This window comes from Neophocaena asiaeorientalis, unplaced genomic scaffold (genome assembly GCF_003031525.2).
Source record: "Neophocaena asiaeorientalis asiaeorientalis breed wild unplaced genomic scaffold, Neophocaena_asiaeorientalis_V1.1 scaffold4, whole genome shotgun sequence".
NCBI lineage: Eukaryota > Metazoa > Chordata > Mammalia > Artiodactyla > Phocoenidae > Neophocaena > Neophocaena asiaeorientalis.
Genome location: NW_020173682.1, coordinates 3,349,459 through 3,371,666, shown reverse-complemented (window position 1 = coordinate 3,371,666; position 22,208 = coordinate 3,349,459). Strand labels below are relative to the sequence as shown.

Here is a 22,208-nt window from a genome sequence, read left to right as displayed (position 1 = left end):
CCTCTGGGGTAGGAATTTAGATGAAATAATCTAAAACTTTACGAGTCCATGTCTTATGCAAGGACCTATCAGGTAGTAGGTACACCAGCGCCAGGAATGGCCTAGTGCTCAGCCTGCTGGCCTTTAAGTCACATTCCTGTAGCAGATCAATGGAATGACTGGGGGCGGCAGGGCTGTGGGGGGAGGGAGGTGACAGGTACTCAGGAAAAAGTAAACAATTTGAGAATTCAGTTTGAGAAGATGGATTCTAGATTACCAAAATGTATATTTTGTTAAAAAAACAAAACCAACAAACCCAAACACCTGTTTTAAAAGATACTCCTCAATTAGAAGTTTCTCTGAGCAGTACACAGGTAGAAAATTATTTTAATACAGGAGAGAAGGGTAACTATAAAGAAATAAACATAAACTGAAATGACTCCAGACAGTATTACAGTATGACTGTCTCATCAGTAAGCCTGAACTGACAGACTGGAGGTTCGTGAGCACGTATCAGTTACCTAAAACATCCAATCTGAAAACAAAAGTTTGTTGTAATTCATATGACGGCAAAACACGACCAAACCTGAATTCATTTGGCTGCAAACATCTTGAACATGAGGTTATTTGTGGTCAAACTTTCCACTGAGTGTGACTACTCTCGCACTTCACTACATGACTGTAGAACTATTAATGTATTTCACTATGGGTGTTACTCCAGAATCTGCTGAGGAAGTAATTCTGAGTTTTGAAACACATCCGGGTAAGGGTAAGGTCCCACAAATCTACAAACTCTAACAATGAAAATATTCAGTGTTCAAATCTAGAGTTCCTTTTTTACCGTAATATTAAAATTTTATGCTAACTAATAAGGACCTACTGTAGAGCACAGGGAACTCTTCTCAATATTCTGTAATGACCTATATGGGAAAAGAATCTAAAAAAGAATAGATAGGGGCTTCCCTGGTGGCGCAGTGGTTGAGAGTCCACCTGCTGATGCAGGGGACGCGGGTTCGTGCCCTGGTCCGGGAAGATCCCACATGCCGCGGAGCGGCTGGGCCCGTGAGCCATGGCCGCTGAGCCTGCGCGTCCGGAGCCTGTGCTCCACAACGGGAGAGGCCACAGCAGTGAGAGGCCCGCGGACCGCAAAAAAAAAAAAAAAAAAAAAGAGTAGATATGTATAACTGAGTCACTCTGCTGTACAGCAGAAACTAACACAACATTGTTAATCAACTATACACTCCAATAAAAATGTTTTTAAAAATTTATGCTACAAATAGAAGTAAACCGCACTGCTGAGTAAGCTACAGATATTGAGACTTATTAGAACCTATCATTCTTGCTACAATTTCTTATTGACTTATGAAAATAAACCAAATCTATACTGTAGATATGGGAGTTTGGAAAAATGACTTAAAATGCTGATGAAATTTCACCAGGAACTAGGAATTCAAATCCTGAACATATAATGGTTTTAAAATCACTTTTCTGTTTTCAGTCTTTCTGAATTACAGAGTCCTTCCTAATTATGAAAAAAGGTATTAATTCTGAATCTGATATCCCCTCAAACGCATGCAAATGAATAGTCACTGAACAAACACTAAGCTTTCAAAGATTTTTTTAATAAAGTTTTTTTTTTTCTTTTCTCTTTTGGCTGCACCGCCCAGCTTGTGGGATTTTACTTCCCCGGGCAGGGATTGAACCCGGGCCCTCGGCAGGGAGAGAGTGCGAAGTCCTAACCACTGAACCGCCTGGGAATTCCCCAAAGATATTTTTGTAGATAAAAAAAAATAGAAAAACGTATTTGGAAACTGTCCAAATCACATATTAACTAAAGATTATTTAAAATACACAATTCATCCTTACGTACTAAAATCCAGTCCCAAAAATTCTAACACTGTGTCATTCTGCTGTACAGTACCCAGAGGCCCAAGCACTCTAGCACTCACTAACCAGGCTACTGGTCTGACTGCACAACTCTGCAAAATGGCCAAGACAGGGAAGCAAGCAAAAAAGATTCCAAGCAGCAGCTGACACAGAGGCTACGAAAGCTGGCGTGTTAGAACTCAGGCCTTTACCAAAAACATGGCTCCTGACAGCCTCATTAGAATTTCCTGTTTCAAAGTGAGAACAGGCCCTTATAGAGGCTTATTTAGAAAAGGGACAATCAGTCCAGAGGGCATCACTATGTCACAGCATACACATAAATATTGATATTTAAAACAATGATAGAATAATCAAAAATGGCTAAATCAAAACCCACATATTTGGCTTAGGCGGCAGGCAAGTATATCAGGTGACTCGTAGGTCATATAATGACTGGTTAAGTTCTAAAGTCAGTGTGGTAAAAATTAAGCCTTAAAAATTCCTTTAGCGTGTACCACGACGGGTCCATCTCCTCCTTTCAACAAGCCCGACACAGCCGCGTTTCCTCTGGCATCACGCTAGATCAGAGTTTCTGTGGCTGAATACCAGACGGAGCAGTTTGGTTTGTATCTGGGGGCTACACCAAACGAAAAAAAAAAATCTTTAAAACTACAATTACATCGACAAGACGAGATGCTTAACAGAGCGAGGCAGCAATGCAGGCACTGACGCTGCAAGAGGAACAGTAATAGACTCACTTCTCCCGCTCCCAGCGTGGCTCACTCTTTTAGTTCAACTCTATTTAGAATCCTGTATAATATCTGAACTGCTAAAATTTTAATTTTTTCTCCAGGGGCCTATAGCTGAATTCCCTTAAGATAAAGCTACACATGATATGAATCCACTGTTACATACTTTATAGAGCACAAAGAGAAAAGCTTTAGGTTTCTGGAATATCCACAAACATGAAAGAATGAAGCACTACCCTAAAGCAACCTGCAGGTATCTATTCTCTAAGTATACAGGAAGATCTAGTAAAATTTAAGGGAAAATTGAAAACAATTAGATGCAACAGGAAAAAATTGATAAACCCATTTAATTTTATCACATATACAGGGGAAGGAAATGATTAAAAAGAAAATTATACGGTTATTAAAGATTTTTTTCAGCTATACTTTTGGTAATACTACTGTTCCATGTTCACCTTTTAATATTCTTTGGCAAACACAAATCAAGTAAGTTTTACAGTATCAATGCTTACTTAAGTAGTATGGCAAAACAATTTACGTTAAAAAAAATCACTGTAAGAGCCTTAGGATAGTTATATGACTTTATTTTAAGAGCTGGAGAAGACGAGGAATTGACAGAACAAGCCAATTTTCTACGTCTAGTCTCAAAAGAATTTTAAACAACTGAAAAATCTTTATCAGGGAAACATATTACAAGTTTATACTATTAAAATCTCTACACTCACACCAATATATGTCCTCCTTCATACTGAAAAATTCTTCATTTTGATTTTTAAGACTATAAAAGCAGAGAGAAACTGACTCTTCATGATATAGACTCTGAAATTAATGAGATTATAAATAATCTATTAGGTAGGCCTCAGACTAAGTTAGATTATCTTCTACTTGATTTCTGAAATGTTATTGTTTTTCTTATGAGCTGAATGACTTCCGCTTCGCAGAAGTACTTTATTTCTAACCACAAATAAATTAGTTTATGGAACCTTTTCTGAAGGTCTTCAAGAATAAGAAGCACATTTTCATATTTATTAGGTTTAACTGTAGCCTTACCAGATAATTAGGGGGACAGAATAAACATCTTTATAAAAATCTGTATGACAATTTTGACAGTGAATTGCTATAATCTACATGCCTCAAACAACAGATATTTGCTTTAAAATAGAAAACTAAAATTTGAAGAATGTTTTAAGTAGACGGCATTTATTTTAGACACATTTCACAATGTAGGCCTAATGCTAAAGTAGGTATTACCTGAAAATGTTTCCAAAATTATTAAAATAATCCTTACACAAACGTTGTTCTTTGAAAAATTAGCTTCCCTCTTACAAATTATTCTGAATGAATGTGTAAGCACAGAAAGCTTGTATATCTATCGACTTGCTGGCTTACTTTAAAGCAGTCTAAGTAAAAGACCAGAAAAGTGTCCAAATATAAAACACTATCAACTTATGGTCCATTTTCTTTTTATTATCATTTGAAACATAATAGTTGGCTCTTGGTTGGCAGTTCACAAAGTATATCCAGGAAACAAATGTCATATATTAAATAGCAGTAAACATCTTACGTATGTGGAAATGTTTAAATGAAGACACACGTACAATCAGGACTCAAATAAATACTTAAACCTTGATTTTTAAAAAGTTCTATTTTAAGAGAAAAGGACTTTTAGCTGTAAGTATAATAGACCACATATTCCAAAAACTGATGAAGCCGGTGCTTCTACAGAAACGCACGTCGTAACAAATGAACATACCGAAGTGCGCTGAGCCACTGCCGCTTTTACTCTGTGCAGAGGCGCTGCATGTCTGGGTCCCGGGCTGTGCTGCTCCTGTTCCACTTACACTCCGATACCATTTTCTACAGGAGACTCCGTCACTGTCACTGTCATGTAGGGATGGTGTCCGAGGCCTAAAATGCCGCCATCTACATGATTTGATATTGACTAGTATCTGACTGAGGTCTTTAGAGAAAGATTTGTCCGAGGTATTTGTTTCTGAGGTATTGGCAATCTGATTGACTGGAGAATGTTGTGGTGAGGAAAGCATTTCCAAATCCAGATGGCGAAACATGCTGTCATAGTCCGAGTGAGCTCTGTCCAGTAAGACCCTGTTAAAAATAAGGCACAAACAGACATGTAAAACAGCTACTCCCCCAAGTCCCCCAAAGCCACCTCATACTGAATATTTAAGAGCTATAAATTTGATTATTTCGTTATTTGGCTCTATGGGCTAAAATCTCAATTTCTGTTAAGGTTCTTTCACTTTATAATGATTCGATTAAAGAAGAAAGGAATCCGCCTTCAAGAATAAGGTATACCATCCATCTTACAACAGCTAGAGTCTTCTAACAGTTCTACATTTGGCTTTACTGCATACAAGCGAATTTGATTTTTCACTTCCATTATAAAGCACCAAAACATTCATGAAATATTGCTAACACATCTGTTCTTTATTTAAGCAAAAACTTCATTTTTTTTTTTTTTTTTGGAGGGGGTGGGTAGGAGAAAAGCAGTAAAAGGTATGTGATCTTTGGATATTTTACACTATTAAAATTTTTTATAGACAAAATATTTGAAGCTACCACTCGAGAGGATATATTTTCATTTTATTTATATAAACTTTATAAATGATTCCATCTTAGGATGTTAACACTGACTCATGCTAGTATCGAATAAAATATAGCCAATGTAGAGAATTTTCACTACTATGATGTCAATATAATGATGAGGTTGAAAAAGCGCTTAATAAAATGTATTTTAGTGACTGGATAATTCTAAACTAACGGTGAAGTGATAATAACTGCAATCAAGATTCAAAAATGAGGGCTTCCCTGGTGGCGCAGTGGTTGAGAGTCCGCCTGCCGATGCAGGGGACACGGGTTCGTGCCCCGGTCCGGGAAGATCCCACATGCCGTGGAGCAGCTGGGCCCATGAGCCATGGCCGCTGAGCCTGTGCATCCGGAGCCTGTGCTCCGCAACGGGAGAGACCACAACCGTGAGAGGCCGCGTACCGCAAAAAAACCCCCAAAACACAAACAAACAAAAAAGATTCAAAAATGAAAGAAATGTGTGTAAGTCATTAACTGACTGTAAATTATACCCTTAGCTTTCTTCCTCAAAGCACCTTGATGATTTACCTGTTTTGCCTTTTAATTTTTCTTCACTAATATTATACGAGTGCCTTTCTTTTCCTTGGCTTTCATGTGTTCTGCAACTCCTCCCCCCTCCCACACACAACTTCACACATAAAGGCACCCAGAGTATGAAGGGCTCTATCAGGTCTAAACAAAGGCAGGCGTCCTGACAAGCTGATGTCAAGATCAGGTCCTGCATGGGCCCTGGAGCCTTTCCACTGATGAGTTAACTCAGTGTACCAGTTGTATGACACTTCTTAGCTTATTTAATCCTTTTTTCTCAATATCTCTCAGAACTCCTAAAACACTTTTTTGTTATCCTGATTTACACTTGCCTTCATCTATCTCGGAGGCTTTCGATCTTGGGAAGAAAAGCAGATCCATTAGGGAACCATTAGTTACGCATTAAAAGCTACGGTTGTATAAGAAACAGGTAACAAAGTGGTGAAGTATCTCAGTCAAAAAAATCAGTTAAGAATAGCAGACAGGAACAAAACGAGCTCTTTAGAAGGACTACCTCACTTTAAGTTTAAACATCCCTCTGCTAGGAACACAGAAGGGCCTTACCTTCCACCGCGCCCAACCCGTCTTCGTGCAAATCCGATACACCTCTGGGGCACGGTCAGGGTGGTCAAGCAGTAGCGGTATCGCACATCCCCTAATCCTCCGTCGCTAGGACTAGTCCAAGGCCAGTTGCCAGTTTGGTCTAAGTGAGGCTTAAAAAGAAAAATCTGAATTATTTTTTTTTTTTGTCAGCTCCAGGTAAACAGTTTGTTACTTAAAAAGAGAACCCGAAACTTACAGCATAGTACTGACAGCCTGCCTTCCTACGGAAAGCAAAAGGACCATCGGGGTCATTCTCTTCCTCAGCTTCCGAAGAGCCAGACAGAACCTTTAAATAAAAGGAAGTGCGTCAGAACATGTGCCTTCCCACATTCCTCATGTGTGTTCATGAGAAATCAGAAATGCTTACACTGACCTGGGAGAGAGGCTCTTCGTCCGAGCTGGGAAAGTCATACTGGTTCAGGTCTTTAGCGCTGAAGCCAGGCAGCGCGGCGGGGCTGGCCTGCTGAGGAGTGGCGGCAGCAGACGAAGGTAAGACTTTGGGCTTCTTTTCATATTTACGCTTAGGTCGGATAAGCTCGGCCTTATCTTGCTGCAATACAGTCATGAATTACACACTAGAAACCATGTTCAACAAACTGAAAGTTTGGGGGGAGTTTTAAAAATAAGTTTACTGCTAAAATGAAGGCATTCCCACTCATAAGAGATACAAGACCCTTAACATTTTGTCATCTTCTATTGTAAAGTCTTAGAGGTTGGTCTCTGTGAAAACACAGGAATATGTTTCTACAACCTAAACATAATCATAATCAAGTAAAAGAAGAGAACAGAAGTTCTCCAGCTGCTGAAATCCTTGAACAACAATTAGTATTTACTGCTGGCTCCTGTATCTGTTTCTTAGTTTTCTATGAAAATTCTAGGGGAGCATTTTTAAAAAGGGATGTCTAGTCTTTATTCTAAAGAATTAACAAATCAATATTGGGAAAGTAATAATGAAACATATACACAAAGCAAACTTCAGATAACTGTTAACATAGTGAAAAATAAATCCATAATGCTGAGATATTAAAAAAATAAAGAGTAGTAAGGACTTGCTAGCTAAACAATGAGAGAGAATTGCGAGCAGTTTTAGAGGATAAAGATATGAAATCATTATATAGGGAAACAACACAGGAATAAAACACAGAGGCAAGAGTGACAGAGCAATGAACACAGCGCATGTTAGAAATATGTATGGCAGGTGAGGGCAGAGGCTAGAGAGGTATGAATTTGAGGTACAGGCAACAGGCAAGAAAGATCAGAGACTGAAATGATATTTGTTAGGAAGAAAAAGATTATGGCAGGTATCACGGCTGACATAAATATTTATACCAAGATTTATGCAGTTTATGGCATTACGGTTTTTAAAGAAAAGTTAATTATTGAACTATAAGGTATTTCTCTTTACAAGTTCTACTGCTATATCTAAAGGCTAGTCTTAAATCAAAAGCTGGCTTTCACGGCAGAGTTTATATACGTATTTTTTCTTTTTCACTCTGAATCTAGTGATAAAATACCACTCAACATTATCAGCTACTACCGCCCACAGAAATTTTTATCACCTTATTAGCTTTAAACTCCTTCACGTCCATGGCTTCCTGGTGTTTGAACTGGCCGCTGTTGGTGAGGGGGACAACAGGGATGGAGTAAGCAGGTTTCATGGGCTGTCTCTGCGCCATGACCTCAGACACGATCTCGCCACTGTAGTCACCCAGACTATACCTGAGATGGCAAAGAAAGGAAGTTGAAAAAGTTAGCTCAGGAAGTACTCATCCTCGTGACGACTAATAACTAACTGAGCTGTAACTATAAATCCTGATTAGACCTAAGGTAACATTACAGGTAAACTATTTGCTGAATGCTTATTAAAACTAGATTACGTAATTCCTACTGTTTCTTTCTTTTGCTTTTTGGCTTATAGCTTTATCTTGGCACCATTAATAGGTAACTGTGGGAAAGAAAACAAAGGTTTAAATTTTAACATAGCAATTTTGGTGAAAGATTTGGTGGAGATGTTGAAATCCATGCCTAAAATGGTGTGGAGGAACTTTCTGCTAATTTGAGTTGCCTGTGCTATAAAACTAACTTTTCTGAAATGAATCACAATAAACTGATTAGTGGTTTTCTTTGGGAATAGGGACTACGAAATAGGGCAGTGAGGCTTGAAGTTTTCACTGTGCTCCCTGCTAAAGGATTACCGGAGTGTTAAGATGATGGGCCTTGCCCTCTCCCCTTTTTATACTTCCCTGTTAAAAAGCTCAGTTAAGTGTTAAGAAAAAATTCAGTACCATCTAGTAAATAAAATAAAAGCTTCAGAAGTGATAAATGTTCTCTCCCTCACAGCCCTGCACACAACTCAAGTAAGGGCAAAAGAATACGATTCCAAAATGTAAATACCTGGCATAACTTAATTTTACTGAACCCAGTCACTTTAAAAGTGAAAATAAAGAGAGGAACGTATGTAAAAATATGCAAAGCATACCACAGCACACATTTCAGCAGTCTCTATTATTAAAAGAATATATTTCTGGAGTTACAGATAATTGCTTAGGACATAAATTAACTCTACACAAAATTCTAATGGTACCACGCTGCTAATGCTATTAAAATATACTTTACCTCTTTTCCATAATTTCCAGTGTTAAGTGCAATAGCTCCCTTTTACTCTTTTCTCTTCTTTTTATCATCTCTAGAATAGTAACAGCCCGACTCAGATCTCGACGCAGCTTCAGCATTTTTTCATAAGAGGCTTCATCATTTTTACGATTCTGTAAATGTGAATTCGCTTTGGTTAATGTCAATAAGCATTTCTGACTACTGGCATTCTGAGTATAGCTAGTGATATATAAGAATATATATATTTGAAGGGTGAGATTAGAATTTAAAGACACTGAAATGGAACATGGATTACCAGGAAATCAATTTTGAATATGGTTTTTAATGGATTAACATTAAAATATATCATTAATAACTCTAATGAATTTTAAGGCTGACATTTTAAATTAATATTTTTCATTACAATATATAGAAAGTCTGTCTAAACACAAATTAAAACACAGCCTTCAGATACTGAGATACTGATAATTATAAATAAATTTTCTTACATCAAAAACATTACTACAGAATTTCCCCAGGTTCTCTTACTTTTCGAGTCTGCATTTTTTCGGTACGTCTTCTAAAGGCCACGTAAGGGTCATTTGTGCTGGAGCCATCCCGCTTCTCTTGTTTCACTGCTGGGATGAGGGCCGGCCCTCGGCAGTCTCTTCTCCGTCTGACCCAGTGCTCGTGAACGTCCCTAATTAACTCATCGTCTTCTTTCAGCAGTAGTTTGGCTTCCTGCAGGCTGACTGGCTAAATGTAAAATCATCACGTCATTTTCACATAATACAAATAAAAGGCTCAAAAGTACCTGCAAATTTAAATGACAATCAAAACAACAGCAGTAACAACAGACATGCTGAGCACCTTGTACATGTCAGACCATGAGCTAGATGCTGTATATAAATTATTTAATTTTTGCAACAATCCTGCAATGTTTATCCATCTATTTTACAGATGGGGAAAGAGAGGCACAGAGAAATTTAAACATGCTGAATATTACACAGGCCAGTAACGGGCAGAGATAAGACATGAACTCATGCTTGTCCGGAGCCTGCTTGCTTACCCTCTCCCCAGCATTACACTGTTTCCATATGGAAGAGAGATTTATATAGACATATACACACACTTAATATATATACAATGAAGCTGTACCTGCTGACCACTGCCTTTTTCTAGACGGTCAATCATCTCCTCAAACTGCAGTGGGCAGATGTCCATTTTCTTCTTCAGTTTATTCACAAAGACTTCATCTTCCGAATCCAAATCGTAATCGGGCTGCTCAGCATCCAAACTAAAAGCTGACAGAAGAAACCACAAGCAACTGTTTACTGTGTGAACACACGGGCAAAGCCTCTAGCGGGTGTCTGGGCAATCTCTAAAGAAACAGGAAAGAGTTTTGAAAGACTGTGTTTTCAGACTCACAAACAATCTAAGCTTCCCACACTTAAGTTTAGAAAGAAGGGACTTCGCTCATGGTGCAGTGGTTAAGAATCCGCCTGCCAATGCAGGGGACACGGGTTCGAGCCCTGGTCCCGGAAGATCCCACGTGCCGCGGAGCAGCTAAGCCCGTGCGCCACAACTACTGAAGCCCAGGCGCCTGGAGCCCGTGCTCCGCAGCAAGAGAAGCCACTGCAACGAGAAGCCCGTGCACCACAACGGAGAGTAGCCCCGCTCGCCACAACTAGAGAAAGTCAGCACACAGCAACAAAGGCCCAACGCAGCCAAATTTAAATAAATAAACAAATAATTTTTTTAAAAAAGCCTGTTCTAGATCACTCCCCTTTTTACTTTACAATCTTATTTGTTAAGCACTCGAATGTGCTTGATCTCCCAGAGAGGAAGCACTGTGTCTTATCCATCTCTGTACGTCAGTGCAGAGGCAGTGAACATGTTCATCTTGTACACCAACTGCACGCAGTGCTCTACTGAAAAGCATTTGGATATTGGCTCTATTCAAGTGGGAAAAAACCCTGAAAACATCTGCAGTCAGCGTGGTGACATCTGTGACAGGAACAAGGGGGGGGACTCTGCCTGCCCCACATGTGCTACCCCTGCTTCAAGACTGACACAGCAGTATCTGGCCCATAGGAACCCAACGAATATTTGTACAACTATAACGCTTCATTTTCACCTGTATCACACTTCTGTAACATTCCTAATTAAAATAAATGAATATTCAGATCCTTCATAAAAATCTCTATAAGTTACCCTCTCTGCACCCATGTTTCCTGCACCATCAGCCCTTCAATGATTTTCCACCATCTAATTCTGTTTGCTGTTGCAATGTAAACAGAGGTTTTGGAGATTCCCAAGTGGTTTAAAACTGCTGGATTAATGGGCTTCCCTGGTGGCGCAGTGGTTGGGAGTCCGCCTGCCGATGCAGGGGACACGGGTTCGTGCCCCGGTCCAGGAAGATCCCACATGCCGCGGAGTGGCTAGGCCCGTGAGCCATGGCCGCTGAGCCTGCGCGTCCAGAGCCTGTGCTCCGCAACGGGAGAGGCCACAACAGTGAGAGGCCCGCGTACCGCAAAAAAAAAAAAAACCAACTGTTGGATCAAACACACTTCTTGTTTTGTCCCTAACCAAAAAAATCCACATCTGTGGAGTAACCACTAGCCACGTATGACCAATTAGATTTAAATTAACTTAATGCAAAATTCAGTAGCCACATTTCAAGTGCTAAGTATTACATGTGGCTAGTGGTTACTGCTGTTACCAGATGCTACAGATTATAAAAACATTTCCATCATCACTGAAAGTTCTATTAAAGAGTGGTGATCCAGATAATCCAGAAAGCCAAACTGATAAGGCCCAACTATCAATGTTCTGCCTACTTAAGGGTGTATTTTATACGTGTTTAGGGTCTCGTTCATACATTGCTTTGGCACCCTCCACTATAAAATTTATTTTTCTTTTAGAGCAAATCACATTTACAAAGCTTAATTATTCATAAAAACTAAACAAGCCTACCTAGTATCACCTTACTTATGCATTATCAAAATACACTTGACATACTTCTGGCATACCTTATATCATCAATGACAAGTCACATCCAACAAATTAAGGAGATGGGAAAGGAAGACTCCCGCCCTAGGGAGCTCTATGTCTTCGCCACTGAAGTTACCAAGTGCCTGAGAGGCTGCTCTTGCCTGTGCCAGAAGTTTTTCTTTAGTTAATGCAAACACATCTAAGACCTTCAAATATGAGGAGAACCAAATCTTGTTCAGATATAAAATATTAAAACCCTACAGAAAAGCTAACATGTAAAAACTCACTTTAGGATTTCATTTGACCAAAAAACCACAGCCAATGATTGAAGTGTAATTTGGCTTCAGCCAAATGTCCAACTGACAGCTCAGCTGCAGCTGATAAAGATGTAACATATGGGGCTTCCCTGGTGGCGCAGTGGTTGAGAGTCTGCCTGCCGATGCAGGGGACATGGGTTCATGCCCCGGTCCGGGAAGATCCCACATGCCGCGGAGCGGCTGGGCCCATGAGCCATGGCCGCTGAGCCTGCGCGTCCGTAGCCTGTGCTCCGCAATGGGAGAGGCCACAACAGTGAGAGGCCCGCGTACAGCAAAAAAAAAAAAAAAAGATGTAACATATGTATCATGGTTCTAGAAACAGGAATATCTTCAAATTTCCTGGGCCATGTTACTGAGTGCAAAAAACAAGGTCTAAAGAGAAACAGGCAAATGAGCTGCCTCTTCTAATTGAGTTCTACCAATTACAGTGAGCCCTAGTTAGCCAATGATTGTTAACTATGGGAAACATACAGCAGAAGGGGACTCTTTAAAACATTCTGCTAGAGATAAACCCAGATATGTATACGGGTAAACAAAATACAGTATTCTATAGAGATGGAGGAGGAAATTCTATAGAAAATAAACCTAATAAAAAGAACACAACAGTACACGTAAATTGATTAGATTATTTTAAAGGAGATACAAAGTGGTACAAACCACTGGGCTTAGAATCCAGTAGTAAAGGCGAAATGCATATAAAAGTCTATGTAACAAATGCCATATTACAGCTCATACTAAGTGTGCACAGGTAGGTATGTCCATAACTCCAAGCAGCATTTTTAAATTACAGGAAGCAAATAGTGAAAGGGTATTTGGGTCCCCAAAATGGCACAAAACGTAGACTGGGAACAGAATAGAACTCCTGATGGAAAAGAAGGCACAGTATTCGAGGCTGAGGAGAAACCTCCCAGAGCAGGGAGGGCACACAGGTTTCCGCTCAAGCACTAGCTCCCCGTGACTGGTAACAGCTAGTTGCAAAGACCCTGGAATAAATTCTGGGCAGCAGAAAAGACCATCGTAATAGTGGTATTTACTGTGCGGTGGTAGGTATTTGACATCCTTGCTTGGACCTAAGAAGACAAAAGCGATCACTGGCTAGCTAGATCATGAAATTCTTCAACTTCTTTATATTTATAAACTACTGAGTCACTTCTAGAATGTACTTGGGGACAGTAAACAGAGAATCCCAGATCTGAAAGATTTGAAATCCTACATATGAAGTCCTTTGTAGATAAAGTTCTGCTATATCTGCATGGTTGGTTGATGCTATAGATTTTATCTGTGAGAAAGTAAAACCAGAAGAATAATGGGGAAAGGGAAGGAGAAAATGTAATCTTTCAGATTCAGGGCATAAAGAAAGGATACATCTGTTCTGAGAGGTAATAAACAAAAGGAGGCTCTATAAAGATCTGTTTTTTAAACATCTTTTTATTTATAAATAAATTCAAACGTATAAAAGCCTCCAAATAAAAACAGCACAAGGGACACCTGCATATCCTTTACCCAGATTCACCTGCTGTTAAAATTGTACTCCATTTGCTTTGTCACTTGCATGTGTGTGTCCTCTCCCCCTCCATGTGTATACACACACACCGCACACACCCCACACAATTTTGAGCCACCAGAGGGTAAATTACCTTCATAATGGCTCTTTCCTGCTAAATACTTCAGAGTGTGTTTCCACATAATCACAGTACAGTCGTCAACTTTATATTCCACTTTTGCCAGCTGATCCAATAATTCGTAACATTTCCCACTACAGTACACGACCACGCTGGGATCAGGTATGATTTTTCCTGGCGTCTCTTTAGCCTCCTTTACTTTGGAACATTTCCACAGCCTTCCGCTGTCTTTTAGGACACTGATGATGTCTGTTTCAGGAGTATTACCGTTCCCACTACTAGCAGGTTGCTCACTCTGCGTCTGTGGGATTTTCCCCGCTGTGATTGGTTACACTCTCTTAGCCGCCACACCACTCGGCTTTATTCTTAGTCCTTTCCGGGGTCTCACACCTAGAGGCACATGATGTTCACCTGTTTCTCGTAAGTGGTGATAACTGTGACCACCAGTCAAGATATTGCCCCATTACCCCACCGTGTAACTGCCGCCCCCACCTGCCGCCGTAACTGATGAGCAGTTTGTGGGGAGAGTTTAAGGCCATGGAAATGTCCTGACCCTCATGAGAATTTCCCCTTACAGCGAGCACACACTGGCGATTCTTGTGTGGCTCAATCTCGGTCGCACTTAGTGCGAAGATGATTCTCCAGCAGTCTCTTCGCACAGCACCGTTCAGCTCTTGACATTCTGTACTGTAAAACCACGAGACTACACTTCTGGTAATAGTAATAAGCCCCCATTTAGCACGGCTTATTACCAGTGTGGTGATAATGAATTCCTACGTTTTCCATGTTTATTAAGTCGTTCACTGCTTACAATGTCCCCAAATTAGCCAGTGGATATGCCTCTGCCAGTTTGTGAGTTCTTAATTTCTGGTATAACAAGATGTCCCAGGTTTATCTTGTACTTACCCTGCCCCAGCCCTGGGATCAGCCATTTCTCTGCATATTCTTGGCCCTATTTAGCAGGGAACAGATCAGGGAATAGGTGCTAGGTGTGCTTATTGCTACTGAGTATTTTTTGCTTCTTGGCTCTACCAGTGGACAGAACCGGAAATGCACAGATCTGTATCTATACACACACATATATACATATTCAAATATACACCAAGACTGCCTGATAAGAAAAGATTTCCTTTGAGGATTAACAGGAGAGAACCTTGAGACCCGAGTGCAAAGGGGAAGGGGGAGAGAGAATTGTTCCTGCCTATCTTGGTCAGAACTGTTTTTGTCCTTTCTGCCAGTATGAATAGGAAAGGAGAAGTCCTAGCTGTACAATCTAGAAGGCTTCCAGATCAGCAATCAAAAGAGAAACAGCATTAAGACCCTGTGGAGCAGGAGATGTTGAATAGCACTCTGAAATAGTTTAGAAAAGTAACCACAGTTTGGAACTATAAGAAGGGGATGATGGTTTTAATACAGGTTTCTTCCTTTACAGCTCTGACAGGAGAAAATTATGCTCTTTCCTAAGCCTGTTAAAAGACAAGAAAAACGTTGAGATTTTCCAAATAAATGTTCAATGAAATGTTAACAGATAACATGTAATGAATATATTTTGAAAATGCTGGGTTAAAAGAAACTTTCTTTTTTAACTGCGAGATTCCCAGAGCCTATTAAGTAATATGCATTGTAACTCTGGGGGTGGAAGGAGAATATAACAGGCAATAATTCTCAAACGTGTTTATCATTACTTTTTTAGGCAATACTAATTATCATCTTTAAAACTCCAAGGAGCAGTTTGTGCAAATTAGTTTAAGAGTTTTACAAAATAGAAATTATAAGAATTGAAATGAACCAGTCTACATACATAATTCAAGGCAATGTACCCTTCATAAGCAACTTCTTAGACCACCTGGCATTCAAGATTCAATTTTAACTTTGCAGAAATTTACAGTATAACTAGCCTTTTCTTGTGTATTGTAGTATACTAAAAGCCAATACCAATTTTTAAAGAATTAACATCAATTTTACACAATTTCTTCCAGAAAATAAGAGGGAACACTTCCCAACTTGTTTTATGAGGCCAGTATTACCCTGATACCGAAACCTGACAAGGCAGAGCACACACACACAAACACGAAAGACTACCGGCCAATATCTTTCATGAATTTAGATGCAAAACTCCTCAATAAAATCCCACCCAACAATGTATGAAAAAAATAATACACCACAGCCAAGTGGGATTTATTCTAGGTATGCAAGGCTGGTTCAATATTTGAAAACCAACCAATCAACCTATCATATCAAAGGCTAAAGAAGGAAAAAAAAAAATCACATGGCCTTATCAATTGATGCAGAAAAAGCATTTGACAAATTCAACAGTCATGATACAAACTCCCAGTACCCTAGGAATACAGGGGAACTTCCTCAATCTCATAGAAGCAACTACAAAAAGAAACCGCCCTACAGGTGACATAATACTTAATGGTGAAAGACTAAATTCCTTCCTTCTAAGATCAGGAACAAGGCAAGGATGTCTGCTCTCACCATTCTTATTTTAAAATCATATTCAAGTTCTAACCACTATACTAAGGCAAGAAAGAGCAATTAAAGACATACAGGTTGGAAAGGAAAAACAAAACCATTTCTATTTGCAGACTACGACATGATTTTCCATTCAGAAAATCCCAAGGAATCTGCAAACATCTCCAAGAACTAATATGTAATTTCAGTTAAGGCCACAGGACATAAGCTCAACATACAATTAAGCTGCATTTCTGTATACAATGAAAAAGTGGAAACCAAAATCAAAAGTGCAATACCATTTTCAATTGTTCCAAAGAAAACAGGTATAAATCTAAAAGAGAGTACTAAAAAACCATGGCTCTCTATGATGAAAATTTAAAAGTGTCAACTTTATAAAAGAAATCAAAGAAGACCTAAATACTTGGAGGGTCACACGGTGGTTGTGGGATCGAAGACTCAACACAGGAAAGATGTCAGCTCTCCCTACAATGATCTATAGGGTTAAGTGCAATTTCTATCAAAACCTCAGCAGGTTTCTTTGCAGATACAAACTTATTGTAATATTTACAGGGAAAAGCCCTAGAATACCCAAAACAATCTTGAAGGAGAGAAATAAAGGAGGAAGTATTCTCCCTGATGTTAAGGATTATCATAGAGCTGCAGTAATCAGGACAGTGGTACTGTCTCAGGATAAACACAGAAATCAGTGGAATAGTGGATGAACAGAAGCCAGAAATAGAGCCAGAAATAAATGCATAATTAATTTCTTGCCAAGAAGCAAAAGCAATCAATGGAGGAGGGATCACTTTTTCAATAAATGGCGCTGGAACAATTAGATATCCAGAATGGAGGCAGGGGGAACACCATGACCTAAACCTCACACTCAAAATTGATCACATACTTAAACGTAAAAGGAAGGGACTTCCCTGGTGGCGCGGTGGTTAAGAATCCACCTGCCAATGCAGGGGACATGGGTTCGAGCCCTGGTCCGGGAAGATCCCACATGCCGAGGAGCAACTAAGCCCGTGAGCCACAACTACTGAGCCTGTGCTCTAGAGCCCACGAGCGATAACTACTGAGCCCATGTGCTGCAACTACTGAAGCCCGCGCGCCTAGAGCCCACGCTCCGCAACAAGAGAAGCCACCGCAGTGAGAAGCCTGCACACCGCAACGAAGAGTAGCCCCTGCTTGCTGCAACTAGACAAAGAGTAGCCCCCGCTCGCTGCAACTAAATGAAGACCCAACGCAGCCAAAAACAAATAAATTAAAATAAATAAATTAAAAAAAAATGTAAAATGTAAAACTGTGAAACTTCTAGAACAGGTCATAGGACAAAATCTTTGGACCCCAGGCAAAACAAAGAGTATTCTTAGAGTTGATACCAAAATCATGAACTGTAAGAGGAAAATTGGTAAATGGATCTCATCAAAATTAAAAACTTCTGCTCTGTGAAAATCTGTTAAGAGAATGAAAAGACAAATTATATACTGGGAGAAAATATTTCCAGATCACATATGACAAAGACGTGTGTCTAGAATATATAAACAAAACAAAATCCTCAAAACTCAACATTAAAATAAACAATCTAATTAGAAAATGGGCAAAAGACCTGTGCGATGATTTCACCAAATAGGATATATAGATGGCACACACATGAAAAGACATTTAACATGTTAGCCATTTAAAGAAACACAAATTTAAAGTACAATGAGAGGGCTTCCCTGGTGGTGCAGTGGTTGAGAGTTTGCCTGCCGATGCAGAGGTCAAAAAAAAAAAAAAAAAAAAAAAGTACAATGAGATATCACTGCACACCTATTAGAATGGCTAAAATTAAAAAGTGGTAACCTCAAATGCTGGCACGGATACAGGAGAAACTGGATCACACATACACTGCTGATGATAATGTAAAACAGTACCTCCACTCTGGGATACAGTGTAGACGTTCTTGTCAAACTAAAAATGTATGACCCAGCAACTACTCTTAAGGTATTTAAGCCAGAGAAATAAAAATTTATGTTCACTCAAAAATCTGTACATGAACACTCATAGCAGCTTTATTTGAAATATCAATAGTTAAAATCTGGAAACTACCCAAATGTCTTTCAGTGGGTGAGCAGTGAAACATGCAGTGCACATGGATCACGGAAGACTGCTCAGCAAGAGGAAAGAAGGACTACTGATACATGCAACAACTTGGATGAACGTCAAGGAGGCTATGCTAAGAGGAAAACGTCAATCTCAAAAGGATATATACTGCATGATTCCATCTATGTTACCTTCATCAACAAACATAATTACAGAAATGGAGAACAGACTAGTGGTTGCCAGGGGCTGGGGTGCATTTAAAGGAGCAACAAGATGGAGTCTTGGGGTGATGGTACAATTATCTTAATTGTGGTGGTGATTATACAAGGCTTCACATGTTCTGTGAATCTATAATCATCCAAGACAAAATGTTAAAAGAAATCCAAAGGCAGCTAACACTAATTTAGCTGTCTTTATTAACATTCCAACGTAATACATCTTTCCAAATTTGTACCGATGCAAAAAAATTTTTCCCAAAATAATTTACAATTATGCTCCCATTTTATTACTATTATTTGATTACAACGTCAGCAAAGTCAATTCCTTTTTAAATATAGTCCCTTTTGACTCTTCTGACCACAATTTAATTCATGAGCTATGAATAAAATGTGGTTTGTGAATTTTGGTCATCAATAAGCAACTATTTGTAAAACATGCATTCAAATTTTTTTTTCTGATAGTAATGATAATGTAAATTGATTAATGTAATTTTATCTTGCTCAGTGCTGCTTTAACCTAAAAGCCTGTATTCGTGAGATAATACAGCCCGTGGCTGTGGAATGCAGTGTGGCTCTAGTTCACGTGTAGAGGAAGGATCAGTTCTGGTACTTTCACACTGACATGATTTTCCAGAGAACTAATTTTTAGGTCCTAATATTGGTCAAAATTGTTTAGAATGTCTGTGTCTGACATGTTATTAAACATGTGAGTGGGCAAGAAAACATGCTGCTTGTCTGGTTCACTTCAAAGTAGCCTTTAATAAATTGGAAACATTTCTTTTTTTTCTAAAGGAAGTCAGGAAGATTAGGTACAAGTCAGAGGTAAAGATGAAAAAACATTACAAGTTAAAACTATCAAATGCCAATACAGAACTGATAAAGAGTCAATACAGGCATTATGTCTACTTTTAGTTTTCATATTCAAGAAATAGTTAAAAAAAAAAAATGCTTAGAATCCAGGACAGGAACTAGATCATCTGGAGAGAGGTTAAATGAGTCAGAAAAGTAGTTAATAAGTTGGAAACTGGTTAAAGCTAGTTTCTCTATGTCCGTAGAAAGAACAATAAAAACAAAACAGATTTATATTGTCCTGAGAAAAAGTTGAGACAGGCCCCTAGAAAAACCTCTTAATCATAAAAGTCAGCAAGACCACAATGAAAGCTGTAGCAATTTTACCTTAGTAACCTTTCAATTATCTGTTTAAGTTGCCCACTACATGGGGACTGAGTGAATGAAATATATTTGCCTAAGTCTACAAGCTCTCAGCTGTTCATCATCAAATGTGATTAGCTATCAAAGGATCATTTCCAATGAAGAGCCTATCAATACCAAGTGAGACAAGTTACCAATTAAAAATGCTATATTTATAAAAATTAGGGGAATTCTCTGGCAGTCAGGTGGTAAGGACTCAGCACTTTCACTGCCAAGGGTCTGGGTTCGATCCCTGGTTAGGGAACTAAGATCCCACAAGCTGCGCAGCTCGGCCAAAAAAGAAAAAACGAAAAATATTAGTAGAAACACAGATGGGGTTGGCAGACTACAGCCCGTAGGCCAATACTGGGTTGCCATCTGTTTTAGTCAATACAGTTTTATTGGAACACAGAGTAAAATAGCTGTGACAGAGACTGAATGACCCCGCAAAGCCTGAAATACTTACAGAAAAGGTTTGCTGACCTCTGACTTCCATTAAGAAATTCTTTAAGGCAATTAACATTACTATTTCTGAAGAGTAAGAAAATGATCTCTACATCTAAGGTATATTCTTTACCCTACTCATCTACAGTAGCATAAGGTCCCATATTGAGATGAAGCTAAAAATCTGGGATGAAAATGCTATCTTTTCTGTCAGGCAGAGAGCTCAAGCACAATTATAAAAGGTGAAAATGGGCTCTAATAACTCTCAAGCTGATTCTGGTCAGTGAAGTGGGTACTGAAAATGGCCCCGAACTGATAAAAACCTGTCGAGAGTTACAGAAGAAGAGAATGCACAGTACAGTTACCAGAAGAGGAATTACTTACGCTGTATGTGAATGAGCTGCTTTGGCATCCTGAACTCCCCGGGGTAAATGGACTCATAGTAAGCGATGTTGCTTTCTGCCTCCGGGACTGGAATGACCATGTTGTCCCTCTTCTCGCCATACACCTGCTGTGCCGAGATAGCCCGCTGAAGATGGTGTTCCTAAAAAGAGGGAAAAAGAGGTAAGTTACGTATTAAAAAACTAGCAAACAGAACATGTAGCCTCATGAAGAGGTTTTCATTTGTTTTTAAAATAGAGGAATTTTAGTAGCCTTGCAAGGATGCTAACAGTACAGTTGTGGTAAAAACATTTTGAATAGAAACAAGATTTTGTTAGATACACTGTATATTTCCTCAATTTAAGAAAAGGTACTACACCGAAATTGAGTTAAATTATACAAAAAATTCCAAAAACTGACCAGAACTGTTATTAAAGTTTGCATTTTATAGGGACTTCCCTGGTGGCGCAGTGGTTAAGAATCCGCCCGCCAATGCAGGGTACACGGGTTCGAGCCCTGGTCCGGGAAGATCCCACATGCCTCGGAGCAACTAAGCCCGTGCAGCACGACTACTGAGCCTGCGCTCTAGAACCCGCGAGCCACAACTACTGAGCCCACGTGCCACAACTACTGAAGCCCACGTGCCTAGAGCCAACGCTCCGCAACAAGAGAAGCCACCGCAGTAAGAAGCCCGCGCACAGCAACCAAGAGTAGCCCCCGCTCGCCGCAACTAGAGAAAGCCCGTGCACAGCAACGAAGACTCACCGCAGCCAAAAATAAATATATAAATTTATTTTTTAAAAAGAAGTTTGCATTCTACAGATGAGACCGTTTTAAAGAGGGTTAAAACATTCGAACGTACTGTATGACGAAAGCAGGCTTTGTATAAAAAATATTTTATCGATTCTAATTGCTTATTCATACAGTGTTTCATAAATGTCATACAAATCAACTAATATGATCATTCCAAAGAAGGGTACAGATTATTGTCTCCATTTTTCATTCACGAAGCTGACACGGATTCAAACCTGGTCTGTGTTTCGAGTAATAACCTTTCTTCTAAATTTCCGGAGCCCTTTTTGAACGGTAGTAAAGTATAGGGATTGAAGGCAAAGGCTCCAGAGTTTGTGACTCCTGGCAAGACACTTCATTCTTCTAAATCTGTTTCCTTCAGGAAAAGAAAAATAGAATCTTCCACGGATGGTTGGAGATTTAAGTAAGCTAAATGTGCATTAAACGTTTAGTACAATGCTTGGCAGTTACAGGTGCTCAAAATAAGCTTTGGTTGAGATGCCACACAGAAAGATATTTACCAGCTGCCACAGAAATATCTGTTCTCACCCACCCCATCATCATTGAATTTTGATAAACATTTCATTAAATTTAAGCTAGTTTTTAAAATACTGTATATAAAATACATCATTGAAGGATGAAAAACATTCCAACAGTATGAAAACAAAAAATTCCAGTCTTCATACGTAGCCTCTGTTAATGTTACATATACGTATATATCACTTCACACCTAGGATTCTGCTGCACAACATACAGAGCTTTATCCCTAGGGCTTTGGTC

The 22,208-nt window shown here is 39.3% G+C and overlaps 1 protein-coding gene across 2 annotated transcripts in view; it reads right to left on the bottom strand.

Annotated features, from left to right (window-relative positions):
• Positions 1–22,208, bottom strand: part of EPC1 (enhancer of polycomb 1) — a 93,691-nt gene that overhangs the window by 8,692 nt on the left and 62,791 nt on the right. For both annotated transcript variants that reach the window (XM_024750041.1, XM_024750040.1), the window contains exons 2-10: positions 20,640–20,799; positions 10,083–10,228; positions 9,474–9,680; positions 8,949–9,097; positions 7,892–8,051; positions 6,706–6,882; positions 6,529–6,618; positions 6,294–6,442; positions 4,348–4,700 (exon numbers count right to left, since the gene is read on the bottom strand). In XM_024750041.1, the coding sequence (XP_024605809.1) occupies positions 4,348–4,700; positions 6,294–6,442; positions 6,529–6,618; positions 6,706–6,882; positions 7,892–8,051; positions 8,949–9,097; positions 9,474–9,680; positions 10,083–10,228; positions 20,640–20,799 (1,591 nt within the window). The remainder of the gene's footprint in view (positions 1–4,347; positions 4,701–6,293; positions 6,443–6,528; positions 6,619–6,705; positions 6,883–7,891; positions 8,052–8,948; positions 9,098–9,473; positions 9,681–10,082; positions 10,229–20,639; positions 20,800–22,208) is intronic.